The 27603-nt window shown below is 42.9% G+C and overlaps 1 protein-coding gene across 1 annotated transcript in view; it reads right to left on the reverse strand.

Annotated features, from left to right (window-relative positions):
• Positions 1 to 9150: 9150 nt before the first annotated feature.
• ZNF300 (zinc finger protein 300) overlaps positions 9151 to 27603 on the reverse strand; it is a 31089-nt gene continuing 12636 nt past the window's right edge. The window contains 7 exon segments of the mRNA XM_066342099.1: positions 9151 to 10177; positions 10180 to 11709; positions 12848 to 12943; positions 13186 to 13312; positions 21657 to 21700; positions 22286 to 22388; positions 23107 to 23419. Coding sequence (XP_066198196.1) covers positions 10152 to 10177; positions 10180 to 11709; positions 12848 to 12943; positions 13186 to 13312; positions 21657 to 21700; positions 22286 to 22388; positions 23107 to 23181 — 2001 coding nt within the window. The 5' untranslated portion in view covers positions 23182 to 23419 and the 3' untranslated portion in view covers positions 9151 to 10151.

The raw sequence follows: 27603 nt of genomic DNA on the forward strand, positions 1-27603 counted from the left end.
CGCTTGAGATATTCAGGTAGACTCTTTCAGGATGCGGTTGGAAAGCTGTGTCTGTTTTATAGGAGAGATCTTACAGCTGGAGTGATGTTTTTTTGAGGGGTCCTCTGTATACAGTAGATACAGCACAAAAGTGGACAGGATCACCCAGGCAGAGTGTAAGACCAAGAGAGGTGAGGTGCTAAATGCAGAACCTGGAGAACGCTAAATAGAAGCGGGAGGGGAACAGAGAGAAAAAACAGAGCTGGAGATTGAGAGGGTCACGTGGTAAGAGGTGATACGAGAGGGATGCAATCATACTCTGAGAGTTCAGGAACAAGTGGGAGCTCAGGAAGTGGACACAATGGGAACAGACATCTCTTCCCAGGAATAGTTACGGTAGTATAGAGGTGGGAGTTAGAAGAGGGTAGCGGGAAAAGTGATCAGGGTGAACACGACATGTGTGAGGCCGCTGCTGGCCTACAGCATACTAGCTTACAGCAAACCTTTTGCTACACATAGAGAGTACACTCTAAAGCAGGGGTCCCCAAACTGCGGCCCCCTGAGGCCATTTATCCGGCCCGCCGCACTTCCAGAAGGGGTACCTCTTTCATTGGTGGTCAGTGAGAGGAGCATAGTTCCCACTGAAATACTGGTCAGTTTGTTGATTTAAATTTACTTGTTCTTCATTTTAAATATTGTATGTGTTATGGGAGTTGATGCTTCTAGCTCCTCCCCCGTCTCTCTCCTCTCTTCCTCTCTCTCTCTCTCCTCTCTCTAAAATGAATTAATAAAATTTAAAAAAAAAATTAAAAAAAAAATATTGTATGTGTTTCCGTTTTGTTTTTTTACTTTAAAATAAGATATGTGCAGTGTGCATAGGGATTTGTTCATAGTTTTTTTTATAGTCCGGCCCTCCAACGGTCTGAGGGACAGTGAACTGGCCCCCTGTGTAAAAAGTTTGGGGACCCCTGCTCTAAAGGACCCAGCCTCTCATGCCCCCATGGACACACCAGTTCAACAACACGCAGACCAATTCCATTTTGGAGAACCCTAAGATCAATCTTGAGGCTCCTGTACCCAGTGTGAGCACAAACCCAGTGGTGCTGGAGCTGGTCGGAACATCTGGGGCACCCTCTTCCCATAACCCCCCCCCAAAAAAAAACAGCTGCACATGATCAAATGGAAACCCTCAGCTCCCAGGTTCTCTCTGGGGAGGACAGGAGAGGATCAGACTGTACACCCACCATTCTGACTTTTTCAGGGACCTCCCTGTGGGACTCGTTTCTCTCTTGCTTGAATCTAAATACTGACAAGAAAGGACCCCAGGTGGGAGCCACTGAGAACTAAAGCAACAGTTTGAACTAATACACACTCACTTTCTGGCTAACAATACATTTAGGTCTTACAGGTACTTTAATTTTGTCTCATTAAAGTAAGTTCTGAAGGCACTAATAATCTTTGATGGTTTTTTAGAAGCCAGCGTGTTTGTACTAGGAAAATGGGCATTCACATAGCCCAGTGTCTGGCTAATGGGACAGTACAGCTAAAGAACTCCATTGTGTTACCATTCTTTGCACAGTTTAACCTTGATTTTTTTCATAGAATAACACAATAGAAAAGAAAACAGCAGAACCAGTCACGGAGACCAGAGTTTAGACCTTGAGCCACATTGCTGGTGATACCCAGCAGAGGCACCTGTCCAGGACACACAGAAGACATGACAGTCTCTGGGAGATCAACTAATCTTACTATATGGGTTTTGAAAAAATAGAATACTTGCATGTAATTGCTACAATGTGCATTTTTTGAGGCAATTGTGAAACTGGTCTTTGATTGTTGGTATCCTCTGTCGTTAAATGCAAAAGGAGATTAATGAATATTTAAAAATTACCTATTCAGAGCGTCTACTTTGAATTAAGACTTTTTATGCCACTGCAAAAAAAAAGAAAAGAAAAAACAGTAAGTTCTGAGGGGAGAGCAGACATCCTCTATGTGGCACCAGAGAGCAGGGCTGACTAGGGTCACAGGGGGTACACGTCACTTAAAGAACCTTAAAGTACACCGTTCCCCAACATCTCCATGGGCAGCTTCGGTAGGAGGTGTCTTAAAGTGCTGGGGCCAACCACAGTGCGTGATGCTCTAAAGGAGACCCCTGCAAGCCAGGCAGGAAAGGATGTGAGGATCAGAGCTAGGTAAGTTCTGAGCCCCTTGCAACTCTCAGTTTTGATCCCAGGACTCTCACGATACACACCTTGATTTACTAAGTTGTAAACCTCTGGAGTGATAAACCTGGAACAAACGATAAAATGCTCCGTTTGAAAAAATGAGCCACACTGCCATCTGGTGATCATAATTATTCTTTTCTTTTTTATCCATTGGTTTTTGACTGTTGGGAGAAAACTCATTAATATCCATCAATAATTAAGATATAAAAGTTTCCTGAATTTGTTGACATTTTTCCCCTCCAGTGAATTTTCTTTGTTGTTTCCCCTCCTGAAAAAGACCTACTTTGTTTCTACTTTTTATTTCGATAAGTAACAAAAATTTGCATCTACATCCCCGTACATTTGTCTGATAATTTCTTTGTAATCATTTCCTAAGAAAGGCTCAAAGATTAATGTTTCATTTTGAAGCTTTTGATACAATTGTCCATCCAGAGAATAGAAAACCATGGTGCACTCCCCACCTTGTTTTATAAGGGCAGCCAAACTGTGATGCCCAAACCTGATAAGGACATTGCAGGAAATGAAAAATTATAGGATACCATGTTAGCAAACTAAATCAGTTTTTCTCTCCCTATCCATCTATTTCATGGTACACTACAACCGTACTGAGTTTATTTTCACAATGCAAGACTGATTAACATGACAAATAAACTGCTGACAACCAGTACACTATAAGACACAAAGGGATAAAAGCAATGACAGTCTCAATGGGCGCAAAAAGTGCATTTGAGAAGGGCTTGAACCCAATAAATGCAAGTAAGGAAACTGGGAAATGAGACAAAAGTGGAAGAAAAAGTAGGAAAAAAAGGTAGGTATCAATGAGTGGGTGAACATGGTGAGAAACTGGGACTCTCAACAATTGTGAGAAAAATGCCTTAGAATCATGCTAGCAGATGACAAAGGTGCTGGGCTTTTTTGTTTTTTATTTGTTTGTTTGTTTGTTTTTCCCCACTGATTGTCATTCCCTGCACTTCCTGGTGCTTCTCCTAGCAGCTGAGCAAGCTCCCCTGGCACTTGAGAAAGTTCTCGGGCTGACAAGAGAAAGCCAGGCTTTTGATGTGGACAGCTGCCAGGGAAAATATCTCTTGTGATGATTGCTGACCAGGTGGGCCGACCCATGGACAGCGCATGCTTACAGAATCCAAGAGGAGAATTTAAGAGATGAGAAACAGTCACGCACAAAATGTGTGGCAACATTTCAAGAGCTAACTGATTTTTCTTTGTCAAAAATAAATGCAAGTATTCATCTAAACGACCAGAGAACACTGATGCAGAAGGCGGTGGGGGTGGCAGATGCAGCTTCTCCTTTTCGGTCAGGGTAGCTACGGAAACGTACTAGCTTTAGAAATTAGCTGTACTGTTTAATAATAGGTAAGACTAAGATGAAACATATTACACAAACATTGCTATTCAGTACTAGAAAAAGAGATAAGTGTTTGTTTCCTGTGATTTTTAAAAATGAATTCTCATAGCAACTTATTAGATAATAAAAGGTGAAAGACTTATACGAGCTGAAGAGAAACTAAAGTAATGATATAAATAGTTATAATAATTGCTATCATCATCCCATTTTACAATGAAGAAAACGAAGCTTACAAACATGCCTAGGGTCACAGCGCATAGGTAGTAAACTAGGAAATGCTCCCGTGCAGCCTGACTCACTGCCAAAGCTGTTCCTCCAAGTCCCCAAATTATTCCACCAGGTCCCAACATTGGACAAACTCAAATGACAGTCATCACATTGCCCCAAGCCACTTAATTTTAGATTTTCCTTACACCTGGATGAAGAAAACAACCACAGAAATCCAGCCCACAGTTCAAATAATACTCAAAATGATTCACATATTATTTCTATCAACTACGGAAAATATAGACATCAATTACAGTAAGTGCAATGTCTGTCATTACATACTAAATAGCTCAAAAGAGCCAGATAGCTAGTTCATGCTGACCTTAAAGCACCTAACCATTTTTCTGTCTTTTTTTCTGATATTTAAATTCTTCTCTATTGTAGTCCCTGTGTACATTAGAGGGCATGGGCTCATCCTAATCTGATCACTCCACACATGCCTATACGTGACTTTTTTTTTTTAAGTGAGAGGAGAGGGGATAGAGAGAGAGACTCCAGCATGAGCCTGACTGGGATCCACATGGCAACCCCCATCTGGGGCAGATGCTCGAATCAGCCAAGCTATCCTCAGTGCCTGGGGCTGATGCTCAAACTAACTGAGCCACTGGCTGGGGGGGGGGTGATGAGAGAGAGAAGGAGGAGAGGGAAGCGGGGGTAGAAGCAGATGGTCATTTCTTATGTGTGCCCTGACCGGGGACTGAACCCGGGACGTCTGCATGCCGGGCCAATGGTCTATCCACTGAGCAAACTGGCCACAGCCCACATGCCTACACATTTTTTAAATCAACCATTTCATAAAAGAATCCAAACCATTTCAATGATCTTAATATAATTGATTTACTGTGTCACTGCATACATATTATGAATAAAAGTAGCTCTCGAGTATTAAGGGAATACTGCAACTTTCCTGTGCTTCCAGTCAATATATTGTTAACAATTATTATATCTACCCTTTAAACATCAGACTCTGCTAAGAAAACTAAGCTTAAGAAGGAATATTGTGAATTTTGACTTTCATATCACATCTCACTCAGCAAAGATACGCCAGCAGCTCTAGTCCAAGTAGGAGCTTTAAAGAGTACAATTCAATTTGGTATTGAGGAGTACCTAAAAAGTATTGTGCAGGAACTCAAAATCATTTTCCTTGCTTTAAAAATTCAACAATATATAAGAAACACAGCTTTGAAAACATTTTCAAAGCAATGAGATGGAATAATATGGAAACTAACTTGCCCACAGAGATACTTCCTTCTTCTGGTGTTGGAAGTTGGGGACCAAACAGAGCACAGACTGACTATTTTAGTTCGCATACCAAGGCTGACAATGCAACAGAGAACAGGCAGTTTCCATCTGCTTTGTTGATCTCAGAATGTGGCTTTCAATTCTGTCTTTAGGGATCTCTGCAGCTTGCTGCAGGCTCTGGGTACCACCCTGCAGCCTTCCACAGCAGGTGGGCCACTCTGGCATCACTGTTCCTGATGCAGATGTGCAGGGAACTTCCTAATCCTGTGAACTGAGAAGGGAACAAGGAGCTCAATCAAGGAATCAACATGTGCTTTGGTTGGTCCGAGGGTGTTAGCCTTAGGTGCTAATAATAGCTCGATTTATTCCAGCATCAGCCCCAGGCTGGAGTGGCCAGGTGGATCCTGGTTGAGGTGCATGCAGGACAATGTCTCACTATCTCCCCTCCTCTCTCTTAAAGAAAAAAGGAAATCAACGTAATAATTGCCTTGATACTAAGTTTTAGTGTATTTAACCAAATAGAATCACTGTCCATTTCTCATGTAACTTAGAGGGGGGAAAAAATCACTCCCTGAACAATATTGTGAGAATGACTATCTTAAGAGAACAAAGGTAGTAGAAAAAGGTAAGGACAAGAAATCTTGAAGGAAGGGAATATTAACAATTAAGGCAAGAAGGTAATAATGAAGCCAAGTGTTAAGATTTGCAGTAATCTCAGAGGTTTGTTGAGGGCACAGTTCTGATGGAATCATTACACTGCCACAAATGTGGAATCATTAAGGCAGATTTGTAGGAATCACACGCCATATCTAACACCAAACTTTACCATGATTAGTGAAAGATATAAAAAGCAAGCACAGAAACAGCAGTATACACCTCTGAAACGGCCCCAAATCATCAGATGTGCTTCTCAGAAAAGTCAGTTTTCCACCCTGGAATGTATTTTGGTTTTAGATGAAGAAATGACCGGCTTACAGTGTGTGTAACACGTGATTTAGGAGTTAGTCTTCCCAGTCTTGACCACCAGCCCAGCCTTTCCATAGAGCTTCGGAGTCACAGCCAAACACCTGCAATCGGCCATCTCCAGCTGATGTCCAGCTCTGCCACCAGCTGCCCTTTTACCGTCAGCTGTGTCTCCCTTCAGATGCAAGAGAACGTCTTTTTGTTTACTGTGAAGACCTTTACCTCCTGGGACAACCAGTGGAGTGTTAAAACAGTACTCAGGCCATTTCACGGAGGGGACAATGTACAATACCTGTCTTTGAGGTAAAAGGCAAGCAGAGCCCAGAGGTTAAGACTTAGCAGAAACTCTCTAGCAGATGGGACCAGGGTGCTTTGGAGAGGAGCCAGACCCTGGTCCTGCAAAGTCTTTAGTGCTTTCTGAGACTCATCTGGAAAACATGTCACATTTGGAAGGGCCCAGAGCCATATGAGCCACATCTGAGAGGTTTTCTCATCTGCATTTGAGATTTCTTAGATGCCAGCTTCTCTAATCTCATACCCAATGTTGAAATGCCCTCTACAGGATCTGGACCGCTAAATCTAGTCTTGAAAACAGTACTCCAACCCAGGCAGTCTGACCTGATGTTGGTCACTTTTAACTATGAGAAAGGACTGTGTTTTTAACCATGACATCTCCCCATGATGGCCATGTGCTGAGTTTATACACATCAGAAGCAGTTCAACATGGTTGTGTACACATGAACCGTTAGTTAGTAGCTGCCAGAATACAAAATGTGCACACCCCTTGGCCAGGAGTGTCACTTCTAGGAATGTTTTCTACAGCAATATGAACAAAAATGTACAAAATAAAGGCGTATGAGGTTGCCCACTACTACAATTCTTTTTTTCATTTGCTCATGAGGGTCACAAACGCTAAATCATGGATCGCACGCACAAGGTGGACTGGTAAGTACCAAGAAAAAGCAATTGTGGAATATTAAAATGATCTGGCTGTTATCCTCTCTGGATTAATCTCCCTAGGCACTAGGCCAGGTCCACCATATCACGAACTGACGTCTCCTGAGGGAAGAAATCTTCATCTTAGTGCTTACCTGCTCCTGCCAGGTGCTGCACTTGGCACTTGACAGTCATATCTAATGCTCTTAACAATTTTATGATGAAATCATCGTCACTGCAGTTTTACAGATGAAGCCGATGGGAGGCTCAGAGGACTGAAGTGACCTATACACGTCCTCAGAGCTAGGATTTTGCAAGCTGTCTGACTACATAACTTGTGTTCTTTGCCAGATATTGGAAATGACTTCTTTTAATTACTAATAAGCAAAAATGGGTATTCTTTTTCTTTTAAATAAAAAGAACATATTTAAGACTTATAGAAAAGTTGCAAATACAGTTGTGTCCTGATAGCCCTCACCCAGCTGCCCCTCACGTTAACATCTTATATAAACATAGTATACTCACGAAAACCAGGAAACTAACAGTGGTACGATATTATTACTAATAAAAAATACGTGAGTTTCTTTAGTTTTCCGCCATTTTTAAAAAGTTTTTCCAAGCCCTTTTTCTGTTCCAGGATCTTATCCAGGATCTCAGACTGCATTTGGTTATTTCTTCTACAAAGAGGTCCTGTACTTCATGGTTAGATTTTAGGTGTTTTATATTTTTTATGCTAATGTAAAGGGTATCTTTACATTTCCACGGTTGCTGGTTTACTGAATTAGTTTAGTATTAAAATAGTATAAATCAACTAAACTTTTATTTCTAGTACGTAATCAATGTTTCTTTTCCTTACACACAATTGTACCATCTGCAAATAATGTCTATTTTACTGTTTCCCTCCCAATCCTTGTGCCTATTATTTCTCTTTTCCCCCCACTGCACTGGGTAGTTCCTCCAGCAAAACGCTGAAGAGCAGAGTGTTAAACTAGTAGATGCTTGGCCCTGGCCAGCTGGCTCAGTGGTAGAGCGTCAGCCTGGCGTGCAGAAGTCCCGGGTTTGATTCCCGGCCAGGGCACACAGGAGAGGCGCCCATCTGCTTCTCTGCCCTCCCCCTCTCCTTCCTCTCTGTCTCTCTCTTCCCCTCCCGCAGCCGAGGCTCCACTGGAGCAAAGATGGCCCGGGCGCTGGGGATGGCTCCTCGGCCTTTGCCCCAGGCGCTAGAGTGGCTCTGGTTACAACAGAGCGGTGCCCCGGAGGGGCAGAGCATCGCCCCCTGGTGGGCAGAGCGTCGCCCCCTGGTGGGCGTGCCGGGTGGATCCCGGTCGGGCGCATGCGGGAGTCTGTCTGACTGTCTCTCCCCGTTTCTGGCTTCAGAAAAACACAGGAAAACAAAAACAAAAACAAAAAAAAACCTAGTAGATGCTTGTTCTGAAGCAGGATTTTGATAGAAGCCTATCATCATATCAGCAAGGTTGCCTGGGGGTTGACAGGGAAGAGATCAAATGGGAGGCCTGGCAGGTGGGAATGACGAATATTATTCTACGTAAGTTCCTCTTTGTTAACTTTGTGTGTTCCCAGTATGATCCCTCGTCCTTCTCCCGCGTTTATAAGGGTCAGTTGGGACATCTTCCATGAGGAACCCTCTGAGTAGCTCAAACCATGAAGTGTACCCCTACGCCTTCTTTCCCAGGTCTGAATGGTGAGTTGCACCTGGTGATAGTGTTCTTGGCTCACTGCTCATAATGAGACCAGGAATCCACCCACACAGGTTCCCACATCCCCGCCAGGTGCACACTCTCCCCTGCAGAGGTTCTCACCTAGAGGGGCCCCGTCTTCCACAACACAGTTCAGCCATGCAAGAAGGGGACCAGGTGAGCAGGAACGTGAAGAAATCAAGTGGGAACTAGTGAACTATCCATGCAGACACCCTCATCCTTGCCAGGTATGCCCTCCTGCAGTCCCCTCCAGCACGGACAGATAGGACAAACAGATAAAACCACAGGAAGGAGGGTGGGATGTATTTTAGAGACAGAAAATTCTCAGATCTATAGCAGGCATGATTTCTCACTGCAGTTCTCTGTAAGTGCCCTTGGTTCGCAGGGAAAACAGTAGAGGCTGCAGAGCAAGAGTCAGAAGGGAACTGAAGAGACAGTACATATGGTCTTTATCTGCAATCACCACTGTTTATATAAGTGTATGTAAACCATAATAAAAGTATAATAAAAAGTCATTCTAACATACCAATAATCTAGGCCACCAGGACCAAAGACAGTAAAATGAACCAGTCATAGGAACGAGATATCAAAAGTGAGAGTAACTGGTGTGCAAAGTAAGTTCAGAAGTGTCTTTTAAACATCAGTCTTAGCATCCCACTGCAGCAGGATAAAGACGAGAAAGAACTAATATCAACTAAAAAGGTGCTCTGTGTTGCACTTTTATTTACCAATAAGAAAAAATATCCAGATGGAGGAAGCAGGCGTGCCTGAAGTCACACGATCTGTGAATAGTTGAGTCAGGATTTAAACCCAAGACCCATCTGGTTGTGTACCACTCTTTCCACCATTCCAAATTCCTAGCGAGGGAGAGTAAAGGGGAGACCTGGTCAAGGAGCATCGATTTCAAGGTCCAGGATACTTCCCAAGATACAGGTCAACTTACTATATGCTTGAAATGGAAAAACACATAAACATCACCTTTATTGAATTTGATTAACCTATCTTTCCATCTTTGTACAAGAATTTTACATGTATCTTTAGGGATCATGCTAAGCCCCTCCTTATAATGCAACTCCTAGTTGTTGCTGTTGTTGTTTAACTAAGTTTTCTCCGTATCTTTTATAGGGTATGGCTCTATGGCCAATATTATGATAAGCTAGTATTAGCAAGTTCACAATGTCTGGCTGTTGTTATGTGGCAGATACAATAAGGAATATATAACTTGACAAGGGTCTGTATATGTAACTTGTTTTACTGGCCACTCAGCTCATAAGTTTAAACGCTTTACATGGCATGTTAATTTTCCATCATCTTTGCTGAAAAAAATTAGGTATCATCCCACTACAGACATGAATTCTCCTATAAAATTGGATGTACAATGTCTTTGACAAACTTATCAAATTACTCAGGGTTCTAGTACTATTAAGGCTTGAGCTAATACCAAAGGCTTTTCTATGCTCAATTCATTATGGTTTTACCACTGAATGAATTCTCTGGTGCACTGTGAGTTGTGACTTCTGGATGAAGGCTTTTCCACATGTAGCACACCGATAGGGTCTTTCTCCAGTATGAATTCTCTGATGTAAAACAAGGTCTGACTTCTGAGAAAAGGCCTTTCCACATTCCACACATATGTAAGGTTTCTCTCCTGTGTGGATTCGCTGATGTCCTGGGAGGTGGGATTTCTGAGAGAAGGCTTTCCCACACTCAGTACATATATAAGGCTTTTCTCCTGTGTGAATTCTCTGATGTCCAATGAGATGTGATTTCTGACAGAAGGCCTTTCCACATTCACTGCATTTATAGGGTTTCTCCCCAGTATGTGTCCTCTGGTGTATGATGAGCTGTGACTTCCGGGAGAAGGTCTTCCCACATTCAGCACACTCATAAGGTTTCTCCCCAGTGTGAACTAACTGATGTGTGATCAGTTCTGTCTTCCTGCTGAAGGCTTCCGCACACTGAGCACATTTGTAGGGTTTCTCTCCAGTGTGAATTCTTTTATGTATAATGAGGTGGGACTTCTCACAAAAGGCTTTCCCACATTCAGAACACTCATATGGCTTCTCTCCAGTATGTGTTCTATGATGTATAATCAGTTGTGACTTCTGGGAGAAGGCCTTCCCACACTCTCTACATTCATAAGGTTTCTCTCCAGTGTGAATTCTCTGATGTATAATGAGGGGGGATTTCTGGGAGAAGGCTTTCCCACAGTCCCTACATTCATAAGGTTTTTCCCCAGTGTGAACTCTCTGATGTATGATGAGCGATGATTTTTGAGAGAAGGCTTTCCCACACTCAGAACATTCATAAGGCTTCTCCCCAGTATGAGTTCTCTGATGTACAATGAGATGAAACTTCTCACTGAAGGTTTTCCCACATGCACCGCAATCATAAGGCTTCTTTCCGGTATGACTTCGTTGATGTACAATAAGCTGTAACTTCTTAGCAAAGCCTTTCCCACATGTAATACATACACAGGTTTTCTCTTTAGTTTCAACAGTCTTATAATGAAAAAGGGACTGTTTAGTGCTGAAAATGCATCCACATGGATTATCATCACAGGGTATTACTCCGTTGTGGATTTTCTCAAGGTTAGAACTGGACACCTCATGGCTAGATGATTTTCCATATCCAAAACTCTCATCAGGGTTTTTTCTTGAACTAGTCTTATTACAAGTAGGTAGGCCAGTATTAGATTTCAAGTACTTTTTAAATGCATCATAGCTATGGGGCCTTTGTCTTGAAGCATCTGGCTCTATAAACTCTCGAAACACTCTCCCCAATGCACTGTATTTATGGCCTGAATCCACAGTCACTGTTTCATTATGGATAACTGCTACTTGACTGAAAAGTCTATCTTGGTTTTCTGGGCATCTCTGCAGTTGGCCATCACCTTGACATACTTTTAAAATGGAATATAATGAACCATCCTTTGTGACTCCTTTCAGTGTCTTATTATGGAAGGAAAAAGACCCCAAAATACATGATTGAGGGTTGTCAAGGTTACTCTTCCTGTCTAAAGAAAAAAAAGAAAGATAAAACAATCATAAAGAACAGTTAACAGAACATAAAGCGGGGAAACAAATGATGCAACATAGCTGATGAACTCAAAACAGGGATGAAGACAGGCCATTCTGTAACACAGTAGAGCATATAGTATGATCAGGTGAACGGATAGACAAGGATGTCAAATAGAAATATTCATGGAAAAGCTAGACTTGAAGGAGACAGAAAAGGGTCTGGACTATTATTACTCTAATATTGGATTACTATTATAGAATCTTCCCACTCCCCCTGCTTTCTGAATGGGAACACTTTTCACCTTTTCCATTTGTTTATTTTATAAGCCATTTGCTATATAGTATATACTTTACTACTATTATCCTGCCACCACTATCCAGAGAAACAAGGTCTCTCTGGCACTCAAAACACTTCCACTCTTCTCAGGCTATATGCCTAATTAACAAATAACACAAACAACAGAAAAACCCAAGATCCAGTTATAGATTCAGTGTCAGATTCACACCAAGAATTCATGCTTGCATTCCATTATTTTTCATAAAGCTTTCCCACATTCAGTACACTTATCTTCCATACGGATCAGATAAAACTGGCCCGGTTCACCCAGAAGAGCCATATTTCCCTACCTCATATACTCCCCTCCCACCACCACACTCCGACAGCTGGCCTTCATCCCCCTGCTTGGCACCATCGTTACTTAACACCTTTCAAAAGCAGAGACTGCTGCACACTCTGAAAAATGCCCTCTCATATTTGGTTGCACCTCTTTAGATTCTAATTTTCTATTAACTTTTAAAAACAGTAACTGTATTGGACATTTAATTTTGTACAGCCAAGCACCTGGAAGTCAGACCTCCTAAAGTACAACCTCTGTGCCTTCCATTGCCTAGTAAGACTTTTCACAGAAGACATTTACATATACCTCTATGAAAGAGTGAAGATCAGTAAGAAATAGCTCCCACTGTAAAGACTCACAGTTATTTTAACTGATTACTAGTTGAATGCCTACTAACTTCTCAGCACAGGAGCAAATAAGAGATTTCAATAAGGATAGAAACGTAAGCCTCAAGTGCCAATCAATTCAACAGAGCAGATATTTCACTTCCCTTGTCTCCCATCTGCCTGATGTTTACCTGGATAAATCCAATTTGCTATGTCTCCCTCCATGATCCATGGATCCTCTCCTTGTTCCAACCTGGAGATGACATCTGGTTTGGAAACTGGATGCCCTATTGAATGGAAATCACAGAGGAGGTGGGATGCACTGCACTGAAGGAAAAAAGGAAGGAGCAGTTTAAGTTTACAACGACGCAGTCCAGTTGGCCCTCGGCAGGGGAATGACGAGAACCATTTGGGAAGGTATGAAGATCGTAAAAGTCATGATATATTTCGGGAGCCGCCTAACCACAGCAACTGACAAGGAAAGGCATTTGACCGTACCAGTCTGAGTTATGCGGAAAGCCATCCTTACCCATTGAGACGAGGTGACTGTAGTTCTCCAGCATCACGTCCCTGTACAGGGTCCTCTGAGCAGGGTCCAGTTGCTGCCACTCTTCCTGAGTGAAATCCACAGCCACATCCTTGAATGATACTAACCCCTGGAACAGTATATTCCTGTTCAATCTGAGGTGGTCATTCTTATTTCTACTATAGCATGCAATACTATACCTACCCCTAGTTTTGTATCATATTTGGGAGGAACGATGTAAAATCCTGTCATTAGCAGAGGAGGCAGACAGATCAGGAAAACAGAGGAGGTAAATCATAAAATACCTACCTACTACAAATGGTGATTTAATGAATGATAAGGACAGTATTCAAATAACTGGGAGAAAAATGGACAATATAGGCAGAGCATTGCCCCCTGGTGGGCATGCCGGGTGGATCCCGGTCGGGGCATGCGGGAGTCTGTCTGACTGCCTCCCCATTTCCAACTTCAGAAAAATACAAAAAAAAAAAAAAAAGGATAGCGATACTGAAGAACAAACTTAAGAAATGTGCAAGAAATATTCGTGAAAAAACCCTACAACAAACTATTGACGTGGCATTAAAATAAAGAAGTTGGGTAAGTGTAGAGCCAAAAGATATTTCTGGAGGTAAAATTGACTATTTTAATTATAACATCATTTTGTGCACAATAGTTGCCATCTAATAGAAGCTGAATGATTGGTATAATTTTAAACTATTTTTCAGGTTTTTTCCTAAATATTCCATTGTTATTAAATATTGCTTTCAGAATAAAAATAAATTAAACATTGTTTCAAATATCAACAGTCCCAACAAAATATAAGGGGAAAAAACCCAATAACTAAACAACTAACCAAATAAATAATCAAGTATCAACAGTCCCCTCCTTTAAAAGCCTCTTTTGGACTCTTCCTTGAGTATACAAATAGTCTTATCTCAACCTACGGTTTCTCTGTCCCACACCAAGTCCCACAGTCAAACCATCAAGCTGCCAAGCATTTAGTTTATCTTCATAACAACCCTTAACTTTCCCATTTTACAGTTGAGAAAACTGAAGATTACAGTGCTTACCTACTTTAGAAGTTACATACTGAATATATAATATATATCAGGGGTCGGGAAACTTTTTGGCTGAGCAAGCCATGAATGCCATATATTTTAAAATGTAATTTGGTGAGAGCCATACAACGACTCATGTACGTTATGCATTATCCAATAAAAAATTGGTGTTGTCACAAAGGACATCTGTGATTGGCTCCAGCCACCGGCAACCATGAACACGAGCGGTAGGAAATGAATGGACTGTAATACATGAGCATGTTTTATATATATATATATTTTTTTTAAGTTTTTTTTTACAGGGACAGAGAGAGTCAGAGAGATAGATAGGGACAGACAGACAGGAACGGAGAGAGATGAGAAGCATCAATCATCAGTTTTTCGTTGCAACACCGTAGTTGTTCATTGATTGCTTTCTCATATGTGCCATGAAGTGATTTTTTTTTTTTTTTTTTTTTTGCTCAAGCCAGATGAGCCTGCGCTCAAGCTGGCAACCCCAGGTCTCGAACCTGGGCCCTTCCGCATCCCAGTCTGATACTCTATCCACTGTGCCACCACCTGGTCAGGCTATATTTTTAATGTTATTATTTTTTTATTAAAGATTTGTCTGCGAGCCAGGAGCAGCCATCAAAAGAGCCACATCTGGCTCGCGAGCCACAGGTCCCCGATCCCTGATATATATGTTTGATTAAATGAGACTTAAGCCTGACCTGTGGTGGCGCAGTGGATAAAGTGTCGACCTGAAAATGCTGAGGTCGCTGGTTCAAAACCCTGGGCTTGCCTGGTCAAGGCACATATGGGAGTTGATACTTCCAGCTCCTCCCCCCGTCTCTTTCTCCTTTCTCTCTCTCTCTCTGTCTCTCTCCTCTCTAAAATGAATAAATAAATAAAAATTTAAAAAAAATTAGACTTAAAAGCAAATGTCCTAATTCAATAGCTTGGGTTCTTGACCACTGAGCCTCCTTAATATTGTAAACAAGATCCTTTATATTTTATGCCGTTAGTACCATCCTTAGTCAGACTTCCCATGCAACAGCTTCCAGTTTAGTTTTCCTCAACTTCTCAGCCTTCCTAAAATCACTCTGCTCTTTTTACTGTTGCAAATGCTGTTTTCCCTCCTCACCCTACTTCCCTTATGATCTGAAGGTCAATAATCTTTTTTCTTTTTTTTTAATGTTTATTTTGATTTTAGGAAGGGGAAGGGAGAAAGCAGGAAAGAGAAATATCTGTTCTTGTATGTGCCCTGACCACGAACCAAACCGCAACCTCTGTGCTTTGGGACAATGCTCTAACTAACGGAGCTATCCAGCTAGGGCAAATATCATATTCCCCCATGTATAAGATGCACCCTTTCCCAAAAAATTTGGGGTCTAAAAACTGGGTGCGTCTTATACAGTGATTATGGCATTTCAAATGCCATAGATAGAACTAAGGACGAGGCAATATATGAAGACAGTGATTCATCATCAGACACAGATGAGGACAAGCTAATGGATGGGAGTTTTGACAGTGATGAGTTGTACACATTTTTTTTTTTGTATTTTTCTGAAGCTGGAAACGGGGAGAGACAGTCAGACAGACTCCCGCATGCGCCCGACCGGGATCCACCCGGCACGCCCACCAGGGGCGACGCTCTGCCCACCAGGGGGCGATGCTCTGCCCCTCCGGGGCGTCGCTCTGCCGCCTGGGGCAGAGGCCAAGGAGCCATCCCCAGCGCCCGGGCCATCTTTGCTCCAATGGAGCCTTGGCTGCAGGAGGGGAAGAGAGAGACAGAGAGGAAGGGGGGGGGGTGGAGAAGCAAATGGGCGCTTCTCCTATGTGCCCTGGCCAGGAATCAAACCCGGGTCCCCTGCACGCCAGGCCGACGCTCTACCGCTGAGCCAACCGGCCAGGGCCTGTACAAATTTTATGATGAATAAAACTTGAGTTCAATAACTTTATGTAATACATTTTTTCCCCCAAATTTCGGGCCCCAAAATTAAGGTGTGTCTTATGCATGGGAGCGTCTTACACATGGGGAAATATGATAATCTTTTAATCCTATTCCCAACTTCTTGTTTATAACTTCCTTATAAAGCTAGCTGCTTCCCCTTCTCTGCTGTAACAGTTCCTTGCTCGCATGGGTATATGTCAGTGTTGGTTTCCACATAATTTACCCCATTTTTCTCCCTCATTCCTCCCAGGAAAGAACCATGCTTAAATGTTCTTGAGACATTCCACATTAGCCAGTGCAAATTAAATACACTGGGTACTCAAGAAATGTTTGCTACAAAGGAATGAGTGAAGATTATAGGAAACAAAATAAAGTTCATGTCAAGTTAAAAATATTTTTGTGTGCATTAGTCGATTATATTCTTTTGATCTGAAGAATGGTAAGATGAAAAAGATGGTAAATATGGAATGCAAAGAAATCTATTCTGATAGAAAAATCAATACATAATCTTAACATTCTGATTTTGTTTTATTAATGATATCAGAATGTTTCAATTAACTAAAAATCTTGTCACTTTTGAGAAAATAATCATGCATAATCAGTGGGAAATTGTACTTTGGTCATCCATAAATAATTTTTACAGCTTGGATATGAAATGGAAGAATGAAAGAATGGAAAAGATGGGGGAGATGGAAGCAAAATGTTAAAATAACCAAGTTCAAAAAATTATTTTCAATAATATACATTTATCTCAACATATCCAAAACATGATTTTAACATGTAATCAATCTTTATACTTACAGCACATTTCAATTCCGACTAGCCAATTTCAAGTGCTCAATGCCACATGTGGCTAATGGCTCTGTATTGGACACACAGCTGTAAAGTTACTGACATTCAAGAGAAAAAAAAAACCCTATCTTTCCACAAGAGAACTCAGCTGTTAACTCTACTATAAAATATACATAAGGATGCCTAACACGAAAGCTGATTTCAAGATCTGACAATAATAATGATGATATAACAACCGCTGACACTTAAAATATAGAACCATCCCCAGTTACAGTTCTTCTAAGCATGGTTTGTTTTTTTAACTCACTTAACTCTCACAACAACACTATGAAGATTATAATCTCCATTTTACAGGTGAGGAAACAATCCCAGTCAACCAGTCCAAAAGAAACATTATGCATCTGCTAAAATAATAAAGGAGAATTCTATGTACTGGGATGGTAAGTTATTAAAAATGCACACAAAACTTTTTATATTGGATAGTGAAATCAGAAATCAAGTTGCAGAACAGAATGTTTACTGTAACATTATTTTTCCAAAAGAAAAGCACAAGAAAATAAGGGACATTTACACACACTTGTACTTTCACAGTTACACACTTACAGTTATACTCATATTGTAAAAGGTGTGAAAGGCTAAAAAGAAATGATTAACACGATAATCTCAGGAGGAGGGTAGCTTAGAGGTTAAAGGTCTCTCAGCTTTTAATTTTTACCTTTTTATATTAAAGCTAAAATACTTTATACATGTTTATAGCAAATTTGACAAGGAGAAAAATATAATAGACTGTTAAAAATGGATGAGCAGAGAAGGAGCTGCCTTTGAATTGGACAGGGATCCTACAAACTCACAAAACCACAGGAAAGGATATAAAGCCATGAGGGGCCAAAGTTTTTTGTTTGTTTGTTTGTTTTTTACAGAGACAGAGAGAGAGTCAGAGAGAGGGACAGATAGGGACAGACAGACAGGAACAGAGAGAGATGAAAAGCATCAATCATCAGTTTTTCGTTGCAACACCTTAGTTGTTCATTGATTGCTCTCTCATATGTGCCTTGACCGTGGGCCTTCAGCAGACCGAGTAACCCCTTGCTTGAGCCAGCGACCTTGGGCTCAAGCTGGTGAGCTTCTTGCTCAAGCTAGATGAGTGCGCCGCATCCCAGTCCGACGCTCTATCCACTGCGCCACCGCCTGGTCAGGCTTTTTTTTTTTTTTTTTTTTTTTTTACAGAGGCAGAGATAGACAGGGACAGACAGACAGGAACGGAGAGAGATGAGAAGCATCAATCATCAGTTTCTCATTGCGTGTTGCGACTTCTTAGTTGTTCATTGATTGCTTGCTCACATGTGCCTTGACCGTGGGCCTTCAGCAGACCGAGTAACCCCCTGCTGGAGCCAGCGACCTTGGGTCCAAGCTGGTGAGCTCTTTGCTCAAGCCAGATGAGCCCGTGCTCAAGCTGGCGACCTCGGGGTCTCGAACCTGGGTCCTTCCGCATCCCAGTCCGATGCTCTATCCACTGCGCCACCACCTGGTCAGGCTGGTCAGACTATTTTTGACAGATAATTATAATTGAAGAACTGCCTTTTGAGAGAAGTATATTTTTTGGAAGACCATTCAAAAATGTATCCATCCTACATTATCTAAAATTTACCAATGGATGAAGCTAGACAACAGGAGGCAGCTGCAGTCAGTCTGATCCTCTAAAGCAGAGGTCAACTAACGTTTCAGTGAAGTACATCTTTTCAGCACTGCAGGCCATTTGGTGTCTATAGTACTTACCCAACCTGCCACTGTAGCAGGAAAACAGACCTAGACCATACGTAAACAAAACGCACGGCTCACGCCTGTGCTGCCAATAACACTTTGCTTATAAAAAGTTCCATGTGGGGCCCTGGCCGGTTGGCTCAGCGGTAGAGTGTCGGCCTGGCGTGCAGAAGTCCCGGGTTCGATTCCTGGCCAGGGCACACAGGAGAGGCGCCCATCTACTTCTCCACCCCTCCCCCTCTCCTTCCTCTCTCTCTCTCTCTCTCTTCCCCTCCCGCAGCCAAGGCTCCATTGGAGCAAAAGATGGCCCGGGCGCTGGGGATGGCTTCTTGGCCTCTGCCCCAGGCGCTTGAGTGGCTCTGGTCGTGACAGAGCGACGCTCCAGATGGGCAGAGCATCGCCCCCTGGTGGGCGTGCCGGGTGGATCCCGGTCGGGCGCATGCGGGAGTCTGTCTGACTGCCTCCCCGTTTCCAGCTTCAGAAAAATACAAAAAAAAAAAAAAAGTTCCATGTGACCCACAGGCACTAATTTGATGACTCTAGCTCAGAAAGATAAAGTTCAAGAGTTTGGCTCTGACACTGATACTTTCCCTCTAGGAGAGATCATTTTATGACACAGCTACAAGAAATCTACTACTGCATTTAGCATAGGAGTGTTGGTGAGAACACTGTACCCCATCACCTAGACCAGGGGTCCCCAAACTTTTTACACAGGGGGCCAGTTCACTGTCCCTCAGACCGTTGGAGGGCTGGACTATAAAAAAACTATGAACAAATCCCTATGCACACTACACATATCTTATTTTAAAGTAAAAAAACAAAATGGGAACGAATACAATATTTAAAATAGAGAACAAGTAAATTTAAATCAACAAACTGACCAGTATTTCAATGGGAACTATGCTCCTCTCACTGACCACCAATGAAAGAGGTGCCCCTTCCGGGTGTGCGGCGGGGGCCGGATAAATGGCCTCAGGGGGCCACATGCGGCCCGCGGGCTGCAGTTTGGGGACCCCTGACCTAGACAAAGACCTAAAAAGGAAGTTCTAGTCTTACATGGCAAGAAATCACTCTTCTGCCCGACCAGTGGTGGCGCAGTGGATAGAGTGTCGGATTGGAATTTGGGCTCATTTGGTTTGAGCGAAGTTCACCAGCTTGGACCCAAGGTCGCTGGCTCGAGCAAGGGGTTACTTGGTCTGCTGAAGGCCCGCGATCAAGGCATATATAAGAAAGCAATCAATGAACAACTAAGGTGTCACAACAAAAAACTGAGGATTGATGCTTCTCATCTCTCTCCGTTCCTGTCTGTCTGTCCCTATTTATCCCTCTCTCTGACTCTCTGTAAAAAAAAAAAATCACTCTTCCATGGAAAATTTATCTGCTCTCTTTAGAGGATTGCAAATATGAAACTCATGGTGTCTGTAAGAAAGATTAGAAAAAATGGTACATCTTTTTTTCTGCGAGAGAGAGAGAGAGACCAGAAGAGGGATAGACAGATAGGGAGAGAGATGAGAAGCAACAATTCTTCATTGCAGCACCTTAGTTGTTCATTGATTGCTTTCTCATATGTGCCTTGACAGAGTGGGGGGGGGGGGGCTACAATAAACCGAGTAACCCCTTGCACAAGCCAGTGACCTTGGGCTCAAGCCAGCAACCCTGGGCTTCAAGCCAGCGACCATGGGGTCATGTCTATAAGCTCATGCTCAAGCCAGCAACCCCACGCTTAAACTGGTGAGCCCACACTCAGGCCGTATGAGCCTGCACTCAAGCTGGCAACTTCAGGTTTCAAACCTGGGTCCTCTGCATCTCAAGCCAACTATCCACTGTGCCACAGCCTGGTCAGGTGATACATCAGTTTGTTTGTTTGTTTGTTTTTACAGAGACAGAGTCAGAGAGAGGGACAGACAGACAGGAACGGAGAGAGATGAGAAGCATCAATCATCAGTTTTTTGTTGCGACACCTTAGTTGTTCATCGACTGCCCTCCCACATGTGCCTTGACCGTGGGCCTTCAGCAGACTGAGTAACCCCTCGCTCGAGCCAGCGACCTTGGGTCCAAACTGGTGAGCTCTGCTCAAACCAGATTAGCCCGCGCTCAAGCTGGCAACCTCAGGGCCTCGAACCTGGATCCTCCACATCCCAGTCCGATGCTCTATCCACTGCACCACCACCTGGCCGATACATCAGTTTTTTTGTTTTGTTTTGTTTTTTTACAGGGACAGAAAGAAAGTCAGAGAGAGGGATAGACAGGGACAGACAGACAGGAACAAAGAGATGAGAAGTATCAATCATCAGTTTTTTGTGGCAACACCTTAGTTGTTCATTCACTGCTTTCTCATATGTGCCTTGACCACGGGGCTTCAGCAGACTGAGTAACCCCTTGCTTGAGCCAGCGACCTTGGGTCCAAGCTGGTGAGCTTTTTGCTCAAGCCAGATGAGCCTGCGCTCAAGCTGGTGACCTCAGGGTCTCGAACCTCGGTCCTCCACATCCCAGTCCAACACTCTATCCACTGTGCCACCACCTGGTCAGGTCCAATACATCAGTTTTTAAAAATGGTTTCAGGCCAGGTCATCTAGATATGACCTAGCAACTCATTCTAGGTCTTGATCTGTATTTTGGCCACTCTTGCCCTACTCCATATTATAGCTCTTTTTACTTTTCCATTTGATTGTATGAAAAACCAAGGAGAAAATTTTATTTATTTATTTAAAGATTTTATTTATTAATTTTAGAGAGGGGAGAGAGAGAAGGGGGGGTGGGAAGCATCAACCCATAAACTCATAGTTGCTTCCAATATGTGCTTTGACCAGGCAAGCCCAGGGTTTTGAACTGGTGATCTCAGCATTCCAGGTTGACACTCTATCCACTGCATCACCATAGGTCAGGCCCAAGGAGAAAATTTTTAAAAATTAAAAATAAAAGCAACTCACCTGGGACTTCATCATCTTTTGCTCTCTTCTAAAAGAATAGAAGTCTGAAAAAAGCAAAACTGGTGATCAGAAGGACATTGTCACAGACCAGACCCAGACTAAAGCTTCTGTGTTCACCAGTCTGGAAACACCAATCGCCAGATATCCGGTGGATAACAGGCCACCCTGTGAGAGAAGGTAATTTGGTCCTTACAGGATGTTCAGCAAGCACCACATGAAGGAAGTCCTCTTGTGACTAAACTCTGATCATGGAGAACTCAAGACAGGTTTTTTGATTGTATACATATGAAGATGTTACATGTTGATTTTCTAACAACTTACTTTTCCCTCTACGAACTGGCAATGCCATTTGTAAAATGTTTTCATAAGTCAATAAAAATGGATAGATCTCTGTAAAGACTTAACTGTAAATAGAGGTCCCTGGCAGTAAGAACAACAATGACCAAATGGAAAATTCAGGATTGTATTTCTCTATTCCTCAGAAGGGACCAGCAGCTGGATTCCAATACTCTTATATTTTCCCTCAACTCAGCAAAGTCTCCTGCCAATCAATATTCTTGGACCTAAATGTTAATTTTAAGATGTTTTCTGTTTAAATTTTTATTGCCTCGAGGCAGGAAGGTACATACCCAGTAAATTTTTCTTGGTCCCAGGAGGAGTCATACAGATAGGACTGAGTTGGTTCAGAAGAAGTAAGTGCTCCCATGACAGGGAAACTGTATCAAAACAGATCTGGAAGGAAACAATCAAGAGAAATAATCTTACCAACCTCTGGGCACCCAGCAGGTGCTCAATAAAAGTTTCTTGAATAGAATATAAAATGATGTCAATAAGCTTAGGAAGAAGTAGAGCTAAAGGCACACTTTTCATAGTAATCCTATCCTTGTTTGGTCTTATTTTAAAATGGTCATTTCTGTGGGGAGCGCCAGATTAAGGATGCAATGATGAATTAAGATGGGGTCTGACCCTTAAGAACTCAACAGTTGCCTATGACCTGTGAAAGTTCTCAGGCATGTAAAACCTTTCCCGCTAAATTGGGGCTGATCACCATGATATTTTTACACCATTACTACTCCATCCGAACCGCTGAATCCTTGGGCCTAGAATCACACCCATCACATCACTGACCACCTACCACTTGGATGCCTCTATCATTAAGTCCACTGCCCCCTCACCTATCACTGCTGCCCCAGAATCCCCTAAATCACCGACCCAGACACCCCCACCAGTGTTCCCTTATAGATCATTTCTGATCCCACAGACAACCAACACGTCAGTCCCCAATTACCAACCGCACAGCTCACACCATCCCTGACTCCCAATTAACCCAACACCAATCCACATTCCCTCTCCACCCTGACTTCTTAAACCTCCAATCACTGACCCTCACGGACCGCTCCCTTCCCATGGCCAATCCAAGACATTCATCACACCGCACGCACGTACCTGCCTTCTGATCTCTGGCTCGGTGATCAGGTCCCAAAACTCCGGTCATGGCTTGACCCGGGACGGCTGTCACATCCATAGTGATGAGCTCTTTCGCTTCCTGTATGGATGAGCAGAGCGTGGGGCTTCCGAGCCTGCGCTCATCCGTACAGGGCAGTTTTGCCCACTTTGCATCCTCAGCGGCTTTGTTCGGGAGGCAATGTGGCCGCCCCCGCACTGTGTGTGAAGGAGAGCCGCCACGCTGAGGGTGGCCAGTGCCGTACACACGTGCACGCGCAGGAATGCCTTTCACACGGAGCCGGGTTGGGCTGCGCCACCTGCAGAGAGCGGGGGGGGGAGGTCACGAAAGGGAGGATTATACAAACCAGTAAGGTGCAAGTTTGCACAGAGATTTTACAGGCGCATTGAGGAATAAGTTTGAGTGTTACCTCTATTAGAAGATTACATTTAGTGAGAGAGGGAGGAAGAATTTGAAATAGTAAAATATTCTCATTGAAATTACACAGGTTTGTAAATGGTACAGCCCTAGACTGGGGAGATTCTACTTGCTGAGAGGGGTGAGAAGGTGAAATGGTTCGGTCTCCTCGGGGGAGATGCCACTGTGACAAAGAGGGGTCGAAGTGATGGAAGAGTTCACGGGGATGGGGTGGGGGTGGGGATGAGGGGGAGAACGGAGAAAGGGGATACACGCTAATAAAGAACTTGATGCTTTAAAACGATCATAAGGAATTCTGTAGGGAAATTTACGACTACAGTAGTAAGTTGCAGAAGCTGATGAAGGAAAAGAGAAAACAGAGACAAGTTAGAAGAGACAGGCACAGAAAAAGGGATGAAAAATGGCCAATCAGATTAGGAGAAAGCAGGGATAATGCGGGCAAATGAGAGGCAGAGAGATGGGAGACGGAAGGACAGAAATGGGAGACATAGGAACAGAAGTAGGAAGCTAAGGAGACCCAGACAGAGAGAGGGAGATCGAGACAGGGAAAGGGGAGAGTGAAAAATAGGAGGAAAAAAAAGAGGAAGAGAATGATGACAAAGTTGGATTTAAGAAAAAGAATCACTTCATTTAAAAAATGAATCAATAAAACATCAATGATATCATGACCTTTAGGTCTTACATCAAGCTTTTATACCTTTTAAGAAATGCATGTTAAAAGTTTCACGTGCGTCAATAGATACAATTTTGTATCACCAGTTTTCACAGGAGGCATGCTTTGGGGCTTATGTAATTAAATGAACAGCGGTTTTATATTTAGCTGTTTTTATTTCTCACGTCAAACACAAATCTGGGCTTAGATAAGGAGAGATTGTATTCAGAAAGGGTATTATAATAGGGAGGACACTCCAATCTCAAAAATCTGTAAGCATCTCAAGATTAAACAGAAAAGAGCTTTTCTTTTATTTGGGGGCTAAAAAGGGTTAGCAGGAACTTTTAAAGAGGTGGGGGTATGCAAGTGGTAAAACCAGGACACTTCAACAAGAAATGTTTCTGAAGTCCTCAGATTCTGAGAATAAGCTATTAGGGAGGCTGCTGCTTTCATGTGTTTAAGCCTGGGACAATTCAAACATTACGGGCTCGTGGGGAGGAGAGAGGCCTGACTAATGTTTGGTCAAGACAAAGAAGAGGGTAAGAAATGGGCAGATTAGAATCTTAGAAATCGCAGCACTATGGAAACAGAATCATAGAATTTTGGCTCTGGATGGCACCAGAAAGCTCACATAATATAACAGATTAATAATAATAATTTAAAAAATCCTGGCAACAAAGGGTCAGATGCAGAACAGAACTTCTGATTGGCCTGGCCAAGAACATTGGAGACAGCTCCTACTGGTCCATTTCTGAGATGCTCCCAGAACTCCAGCCTGGATCCTTTATCCTCCATGGCTTGCTATTCCCACTATTCCCGCCCAGGACTCTCTGCAAGGAACAGTGCCAAGGAGCAGAAAAATACTATTGGGGTTGCCTCTCACTGAGGTCCCGTATCTTGGGTTGACTCTAACGTTAGTTTACTATGCATGTGCACACACAGTGCTGAAGCATAAGATATTTAAAAAAATATATGATCAGAGTATTCCCTGATTCAGATTGGCCTGTCACAGCAGGTAACTAATGGGTTTCTTATTTTACTGATAGGTTCCCCCCAGGAAGAGGAGCTAAAGTTTTCTAACAGCTCATTGTCAAAAACTGAGCTATACAGCCTGGCCTGTGGAGGCGCAGTGGATAAACCTTCGGCCTGGAATGCCAAGGTTGCCGGTTCGAAACCCTGGGCTGCCCTGGTCAAGGCACATACAACAAGCAAGCAATGAACAACTAACATGAAGCAACTATGAGTTGATACTTCCCATTCCATTCTCCTCTTTCTCTCCTGTCTCTGTAAAATCAATAAATAAAAGTAAACTTAAAAAAAGAAAAAAATACAAACTGAGCCATACAACTATAAAGAAGAAAGTTAAAAGGAACTGAACTTCACCTCCCAACAATAAACACTGTTAACATTAGCTATTGACAGAAACAGAGCATTGTTTATACTGCATGTTTATAACCAAGGTTTTGCTTAGCAGTACACCATAGACATCTATTTCATTATATTCAATGGCTTGATAATATTCCCTTGTGTGGGTGTACCATCATATATTTAGCTCAGTTCCTATCCGGAAACCTGGTTTGTTTTCAATTGTTCAGTAAGGAAAGCAATGCTGAGATAAACCTGTGGTTCTTAGATCATTTATACCAATTGATTTTAATATGTAATTTGAATTTTATCCACAAGGGGGAAGCAGGCTACTGTGAGAAGACAAACTAAGATTAAAAAAAAAAAAAGAAAAAAAAACCCCAGAAAGTTCTTGGGCATCCAAAAGCTCACCCCAATCTTGTGAGGTGGGTATTATTATTTTCTCCTTTTTATAGATGAGGAAACTGGGTATGGGGAGAGTAAGTGAGGTGTGCGGATTGTTACCAGCCAGTGAGCGCCAAGGTGGAATTCAATGCCACCATCTGACCCCACACAGCTGGCTCTCCCTTTCCGACGACACTTCCTGACTGACAGCAGGCAGACCTTCTCCCTACATTCAGTTTGGTTCCAGGAACTGTGCCAGGACACCGTTCAGAAATACGTAAAAGGATCCCTGCTCCTCAGAAGGTCATTATCAAGTGTGAGGGCAGACACATAACTGAATAACTAAATGCCCACCAGAATCCAGAGAGGCCAGGAAGGCAGGAAAGTCACAGGAAACACAGTGAGCCTGGGCACAGCTTTATAAAAGGGGCAGCTTTATAATAATCAGAGTTGAGGTTTATTCAGCATTTTCTCTGCAAGAGGCAGAATTTCATTTAGAGTTCCCCACAGACCCGGAAGGTATTATGTCCTTCTTACAGAGAAGGACACTGCCACCCACATCCTTAGTGTTTGTTTGGTAGGACCTAGCAGGATTGGTAGACCTTCAATGGGCAGAGCTCGGAGAAAGACTCTCAGAAGAGGAAATGCATAAACAAAATCTGGGAGGCAAGAAATACGGGGAATACAAGAGGATCAGTGTGCTTAAAGTGTGAAGGAGGAAGAAGCTGAAGAGATTAAAAACAAGAGGAAGAAAACTGAGCCAGATTAGAGAAGTCTGTGAACAGCAAGCCAAGGAGATCCTACTGTATTTTATATCCAGGCGGGGAACCAACCACGAAAATGACATCACCTGTACTTAACGAAGATTACTTTGGTGCCTTGCATAAGAGAACAAGGAGACTAGTTAGGGGGTTGTTAAAAATAATCCTGGCTAAAGATAAGAAGGAATGAGAACCCAAAACCATTACTGAGATAAAATCCTCAAGATTTGACATCTCATTATATATCTGCGGGGAGAGAGGACTATGGTTAAGGTTTCCATGTTTGGGCACCTGGGAGAATTTGTGTGGGTATGCCAAACGAGGGGTGTGGGAGGGGAGAGATAAGGTCACTTTTGTTATACAAGATTGTGGAACCCGAGGGACCTCTGGGTGGGGTTGTTCCGTGGGGAGTTAGAAGCAGGAAGCTGGTGATTTAGATGTGTTACCTAAGACAGAAGAAACGACCCTGGGAGCCAGCCAGGGAGCCTCTACACTAGAGATACAGTGGGGGGGGGGGGGGTCATACCCTGGTGGCTGTTGAGAAGAGACTGCTCCAATACCTGACTGCTGTCTGACCTGTGAGCTGGACCTGGGTCAGAATGGAGATCGGTTACTACAAACCCCCCTTGGAGACTGATGGTAATCGATTCCCGTTCTGACACAGACCAGAGCTCCTCCCCTGCCTCCTGGTACATGCTGGTTCCTGGAACAGGTCATTGTCCTGACCTGGTCAAGCACATAAAGTAATTTCTCATACCTGGTAGCATTCACGTGCTAGCACCCGTGAACATGTGAATAAAACCCCTTTTATTCCCTATGTGATTCTTTGGCACTTGCCAAGTGGCACCGCCACCGAGACTTGCTTCCTATGTAAGTTTCCCTTTAATAAATTGTTAATGACCA

The sequence above is a fragment of the Saccopteryx leptura genome, chromosome 6, assembly GCF_036850995.1.
Source record: "Saccopteryx leptura isolate mSacLep1 chromosome 6, mSacLep1_pri_phased_curated, whole genome shotgun sequence".
Lineage (NCBI taxonomy): Eukaryota > Metazoa > Chordata > Mammalia > Chiroptera > Emballonuridae > Saccopteryx > Saccopteryx leptura.